The 7,068-nt window shown below is 29.2% G+C and overlaps 1 protein-coding gene across 1 annotated transcript in view; it reads right to left on the minus strand.

Moving 5' to 3' along the window:
* LOC111640971 (kinesin light chain-like) overlaps positions 1 to 3,565 on the minus strand; it is a 10,330-nt gene extending 6,765 nt beyond the window's left edge. The window contains exons 1-7 of the mRNA XM_023387069.1: positions 3,320 to 3,565; positions 3,154 to 3,250; positions 2,278 to 2,506; positions 2,115 to 2,202; positions 1,940 to 2,041; positions 1,691 to 1,864; positions 1,500 to 1,599 (exon numbers count right to left, since the gene is read on the minus strand). Coding sequence (XP_023242837.1) covers positions 1,500 to 1,599; positions 1,691 to 1,864; positions 1,940 to 2,041; positions 2,115 to 2,202; positions 2,278 to 2,506; positions 3,154 to 3,250; positions 3,320 to 3,541 — 1,012 coding nt within the window. The 5' untranslated portion in view covers positions 3,542 to 3,565. The remainder of the gene's footprint in view (positions 1 to 1,499; positions 1,600 to 1,690; positions 1,865 to 1,939; positions 2,042 to 2,114; positions 2,203 to 2,277; positions 2,507 to 3,153; positions 3,251 to 3,319) is intronic.
* Positions 3,566 to 7,068: the final 3,503 nt, after the last annotated feature.

Genomic DNA, 7,068 nt, shown 5'->3' on the forward strand with positions numbered 1-7,068 from the left:
GCTACACAAAAGCCTGGGAACATTACAATTGAGTAGAAATACATACATCACACTACAGAAGGCCACTATATTGAATACATGCCATATTGTTAGGAAATTCCTTAATACAGACACTGACACACACATTTAATTTTAGTTTTGTTTTGGTTGCTATGCCTTGACTCTGGTCCGGCATAGTACACAGCCACCGGTTTAAACCGAGTATTACCTACTAAACCCAACATAATAATAATAATAACATATAAATAAATAAATCTGGCAAGCTAATTACTAATCCACACCATTTTCATAGAAAAGCTCTATTTACAGTGATTAAATTTACATCCCAAACTGTCATATACACAACTCACCAAACTAACAATTTGTAATAAATAATTTGTATAATTTCCTTTGATTGCTCTGATATTATGCAAATTCAGCAGTTGCCAAACAGTGAGAGAGTGAATGAAGGATGTGAAATTAATTTAAATACAGTAAAAATAAAGAAAAAAAGAAAGAAATGGATTTAAAAGACAATTATTTGAACATTTAAAGAGGAAGTAACAGTGGAAAATATTACAGAAAAAGGAAATAGGTATATATAATTCAAACAGAAAAAAATAACTAACCTAGATCAGCATGTTTTAAAAAACAATAGCATACATTCAGACTCATTGAATATTATACACCATGATTTCTCAGCAATAAGATATACATCTTATTGCTGAGAAATCATTTTTATTACTTTAACTAATGTTTTCAACCTGATCAACAGACCATTGTCAGGTTATCAGTTTACTGGAACATTTACAATTGCTCTATAATCAAACCAATGTGCAATAAAAATTTGAATTTAAAACAGTTTGAACATTTGGTTAAAAATCAAAATACAGAATATAAATAATATAACTAATCAATTAAATACATAAACTGAACAAATACTATATTTTGATTTACTACATTTATTTTGATTCGTTCACTTTATGTATTTAATGAATTAGTTATATTATTCATATTCTATATTTTGAATTTTAACCAATTGTTCAAACTGTTTTAAATTCAAATTTTTATTGAATATCAGTTAGATTCTAGAACAATTGTAAATGTTCCAGTAAACTGATAACCCAATGATGGCCTGTTGATCAGGTTGAAAACATTAGTTAAAGTAAGAAAAATGATTCTCAACAATAAGGTATATATGGTATATAAAAAACATTATGTTATGATCTTTTTTATGACTACTTTATGTCTGTATTGGTGTTGTATTAATATTAGACAATAAAGGAACTTTTTAAAAATTGTTATAGAATGTTGTAAACTTGCTAAGGAGGTGCCTTCAGATCTGAAACACACAGGTGTACAGGTGAAATAAAGATATTTTGTTTTCACTTTTGACTAAGATCTCCTCTATTTCCTAATCAAAATTACACCAGTATAATAAGTCCTTTTAATAAATAAGGTCCAAGTAGATGAGATACACAGAAATTTATAAGAACAAGGTCAAAGGTAAAAAAAATTACCATCAATACTTCCAAATTCTCTTTCGTGTGCTCTTGTTAAAACCTGTTTGTAAAGAATTTCTGCTTCTTTGTATTTACCCTGCTTTAGATATGCTGAGGCCTATATTAAAAGAAAGTAATGATCATTCATGCAGTTTTGACATTTTAAAATATACATTTGAGATAATCTAAGAACTGAATATAAGCATTACCAGATTATTTTTAGTTTTAGCAACATTTGGATCGTCAGGACCCAATTTCTTTTCATAAATTTCTAATGCACGCTGATAATAGTGTTCTACTTCTTCATATTTTGCTTGATTCTGACATAGTAATGCTAAATTATTTAACTGCTTGGCAACATCAGGATGATCTTTACCAAGTACCTATATAAATTTTACAAAATAAATTATTAAACATCTATTGAAAAACTTTAAAAATTTACTTTCGAAATTATGTACCCGTTCCCTGATTTCCAAAGCTCGTTTACATAATGGTTCGGCATCTTTGTACTTTCCTCTCTTTCCGTATAAGACTGCTAAATTATTTAAAGTTGCAGCAACCTGTAAACGATCAAATTTGGAATAAATTTGTTCTTTGAATCATCAACAAAGATTATGTAATAAAATAGCATACTGCAGGATGATTTTCACCCAATGTCTTTTCTCTAATTGCAAGAGCATCATTTAACAAATTTGCAGCTTCTTTGTACTTGTTCTGGTCTCTAAATGTACAAAAATAAAATAAATTTGTTAGTAACAAAAAAGTTTGTTAACAGTTACTCAGCAATTCTGAATACCTGTAAACGAGAGCCAAAATATTGAGCATAGTTGCGACGTCAGGATGGTCATGACCGCTAGTTTTTTCTAAATCTTCCAATGCCTGTTTGCATAGGGGAACAGCTACTTCGTAACGTCCTTGCGAAGCATACTGAATGACAAGATTGTGTAAGGTACGAAGACGAGCAGGAATCTCATAACCAGCAGTTACTGAAGCTGTCATCTGACCAGAAGGCATGGGTGACAAGGCTGCAAGGTAAGTTAAAAAATTAATCAGAAATATAAAAATTCCAAAATATACAACGATTCACATATCACTGGTAAAGTGAATACATTACAATAATACTTAAATGTATGAATAATATATTAAATGTATAATAATTAATAACTACTGTAATTGTCGCATGGCAGATAATGTTTATAATTCAACTGTATCAATTGTATTGAACAGGAAAGAGTAAGAATACAAAAAATAATAATGCAGAGATGAAGAGAAGTACTATAAGCCAAGTTCTTAGCAAATAAAAATGTGTCAATTTCTTCAAACTCTAGGACAGTAAGGACCTACACTGCACCATATCTAGAGAATCTTCCAGTAATTGTGGCCAGTATTTTACAGGAAAAATTGATGGCAACTAAGTAATAACATCATTTAAGAAAAAATATTTATATAAATTAATTCAATGTATCCTGATCTAGTTTATAGAAAATTTCCATGCTTTTTAAAAGTCAGATTTATATTTGTAGTTAAATTATATAGTTTTAGTTTTATTGTGTATTTTTTAAAAGGTGTTTATGTTCTGGTATTTTTGATCATCCTCATCAGAAATTAGATGATCTACTTTGGCTCAATTCAGAGTTTTTGATTCTGTAGTATTTAACTTTAATTAGCATACCGTCATGTTGTACACCGTCTTCATCTTCAGGAAAGCCAAGATCAAGAGGTGTTTCACTTTCTGATTTATTTTCAGAAGAATTTTCTTCCCCACTTTGCTGAAATTGACAAAGAAACTTAAATGAATTTCCTTTGTTCCAATGTAGGAATGTAATAAACAAACTCACCATTTCATTGCTATCATATTTCTTTAGAGTATTCATAAATTCAAGTTGCTTCTTTTCCTCTTCTAACTGAGCCACTGCCTGCTCGGATGTTTGTAATTTCTGTTGCGTGTTCGCCAGTTCATCTCTCAACCATGCATTTTCTTGACAGAGACGTCGAACCTGAGCTCTTAACTTTTGCTTTTCTGCTTCCACTGTTTGTAAATGACTAGCAAGAGTCATCATAACCTATTAAAATAAATAACGTTGAATTACAATTAATTAATTATTTTTCTAAATTTCTAATATGACAGTATTAAAGTACTATTTATATTGATACTAGTTCACTACATCAGTAGTTATCACTACTGCAGAGTCAATGCAAAGTGGTGTGTTTATGTGTTAATGCACACCAGCACACTACAAAGTTCTCACAGGAATGCTTTAAAATTTCAAAAACTGATTTTAAAATGCTAATTATCTCTCTACTTTTTATTATTTGTATGTGTAAAAATTTCAGTAAAAAAATTTTTTGCTTATCACAGGCCCTCAAACTGCTGCAAAAAATCATTGCCTACATGCAATCACACCCAAGTTTTATTTATTGTCACATGATCGCATGCACAAGGCTGATCAAAAATGATGACCCATCATCATCAAACATAACACTGCAGAGAAATTACACAATTCTGCATGAGGTAATGACATAGTGGTCTGCAAGTCACGGTGACCTTGAACTCGTCTTTCCATATGATAGCAATAGTGTGGGGAAACTTAAACAATTTAAATGTTTTTGTAGCTTTATTTCACACTCAAAAATTACAATAAATTCATTTTCTGGTCCTTCTGAGAAACACCCCCAGCCCTCTCATCATTTATTTCCAGCAAAACTCATTTCACCTTAGCCCACACTATTGCAAAGTTTGAAGAGGTCATCATAGGAACCAGAACAAGGGCATTGTTTTGTAAATAAAACAATACATCAAAAACTAATCAAGATATGACACTGAAATTTAGCACTTGTAGAGAACATACATTGCATCATTTTTCAGATTCATCAAATTCAAGAAAAGGCAATTACATGCATGAATAATCAGTGGAAAATTTCCACCTTATACATTTGTGTGGAGAAAAAAATGCATATGATTGCAGGTAAAAATCATAAATTGCTATTTAGATAAGTATAATTATTTTTCAGTTACCAAAATCAGAAGTGGAAGAAAGTGTCAAACACAACAGTTGGAAATTTTGTTTGTTGTTTGAAAATATATAAAAGTACAAATATAGAATAATAAAGCAATTTAGGAGTATAAATTCTTTCACCCAATTGCCTTTCTGCCATTTTTATGCCATACAAATTATCGAGCTGTCCAAAAATTGAGAACTACCTGTACTTGAATTCTAACTGTATAACACGAAGAAAATTTCAACTGTAGTAAAACATATAATCTATTTTTAAATTGAAAATGCTCAAGAATATTTTGTTCAATTGAAGAGAAAAACAAAACAGTTTTTTCTTTCTAATTTATTAAAGATAAAGTTGATTAGTTCCAAAGAAATGTAACTTAAATTGTATTTTATTACTTGAAGATAAATTTAAGAATGTAAAAGTACTTCCAAACTAAGGTTTGTTTTTCTACTTTGCCTCCAATAAAGCAATTTTTCTCATGTTGTTTGCCGTTTTAAGCATTAACGAGTTGTTTTTATCAATGTAACAATCAATAATAAAAATTCAGAATGAAACAGAAGTATTTATTCTGGTTTTATTATGTTTTTAGTTTTTAATTATTTACTAAATACATATTTTTATAAAATAATATAACTTAAGTGTTATTAAACTTTTTATAACCGTAATGTTTAAATAAACTTTACTAAATACAAATATTAATCTATAAAAAGAAAATGCAGTGACAGTATAAAGGGCTAAAGTCTAAAAGCAATGACAAGGACACCTGATTGATAAGAAAGTTAAGACAAGAAAGAAAAAATTGCACTATCAGTTATCATTAAAGTAAACCTGACAAAAAGCCCAAAATAATTGGAAAATTTCAATATTCTAAAATCTGTAGGTAAATTTGAGACAAAAGATATGATTACTTGAATAATAAAATCAACTTGTGACTGTCAAGTGCAAATCAATTTATGTTTATTAGTTTTTGTACCAAGAAGGCACTTAACTGTAGGAGACGGTTATGAAATAAATCTTAGTTCAGAAATGTTAAAAACTGTCTTGCTCTTCCTCAATTGTTTAGTGTGTTTTCCAGTCATTAACAGAGTGACTTGTTAATACAGTGACCTCTGGCCCGAGTGGTGGACCATTCCATGATTCTTCGCGTAACTTTTCTAACATGCCTTTTTGAAATGTGTCATGTCAAGAGTACCATTTTTAATTATTGTTTCTATATACCTTCTGTTTGTGTATTAGCAATTTTGAAAGAGAATATTCTCTTTGAATTACCTAAGTGATTTATCATTCCTTGTATTATCTAAACTAGCTCTTTTGACAAATCTAATAAATGACTTGACTGTCCAAGAAATAAACAAACTCTTACAAATCTTAAGCTACTCAAAATATGAACAACATTTGACTAAATGCACCACCAAGTTTAACAGATTAATGGCCTCCTGTAAGACATTCTAACTAAATGTGAAAACTTTTTCTGATCTAGACAGCATATTGGATGATTTATGGTATGTTTTTACGTTATCCTTGTCTATTTTTATGCTACGACTTCGACAAAATCGATAATATTCTGATCAAATTCTCTTCTGAACATGGTGCTTTTAACGTAAGTTGCTTTCAGGTCAAAAGTTACTTCTCACCTGGTACTGGTCCAATTTACTTAATATAAACACACATAAAAACCTTTACTTGACCAGTAAAAATATATTTAATGAAAACAACAAACGTTTTCGACTGCCTTCCTCAGTCTTCCTCAGGTTTTAAATTCTGATATTCGAAAATCGTTGTGCTTAAATATTTAAACATTTTGGAACNGCAAAGATGTATATGTTCCAAAATGTTTAAATATTTAAGCACAACGATTTTCGAATATCAGAATTTAAAACCTGAGGAAGACTGAGGAAGGCAGTCGAAAACGTTTGTTGTTTTCATTAAATATATTTTTACTGGTCAAGTAAAGGTTTTTATGTGTGTTTATATTAAGTAAATGCTTTCAGGTCATCAGAGAAGACAAATAAGACATATGTTTGCTATTACAAAGAGACATATAGATAGCATTTCTTAGAAAAAAACTCTATAAAAAAATATGCAAGAGAAACTTTGTTAATGTTAGATAAACTACAGCAACATTATCTTGAAGGTAAGAATATAAATACAAAAGAAAAATTATTTTATAACATAGATATCAGGTTTAAATTACTATAAGCTATTTAATAAATATATTAAGAGAGGATTTACTTATAAACATTTAAACTTTAGAGTTTAAAAGGTATACTTTTTATGGGTTAACTTTTTACACTACTCCACCATTTCTTGCTTTATTGTCATTTTTAACAGCATATTCAAGCTAACTGGCTAGTCATCAAAAATACATCTACAGATAAAACTGAATATATATCAACTAGAATAATATAGACTTTTAAATTTAAATCAGGCATGAAAGTACTTTGAAACTGATGCTAATGCTGTTAGACTCTCCAATACAAACAGGAAATAGTGAATTTGAAAATTAGAGAAGAGAAATTTGGTTTGTTTGCTTGTATTTAATTACCAATTAAAATTAAGTAGAAGAAATAATATTTTGATCTAT

Source organism: Centruroides sculpturatus, unplaced genomic scaffold (assembly GCF_000671375.1).
Source record: "Centruroides sculpturatus isolate CEXI.00-Female unplaced genomic scaffold, Cexi_2.0 scaffold1528, whole genome shotgun sequence".
Lineage (NCBI taxonomy): Eukaryota > Metazoa > Arthropoda > Arachnida > Scorpiones > Buthidae > Centruroides > Centruroides sculpturatus.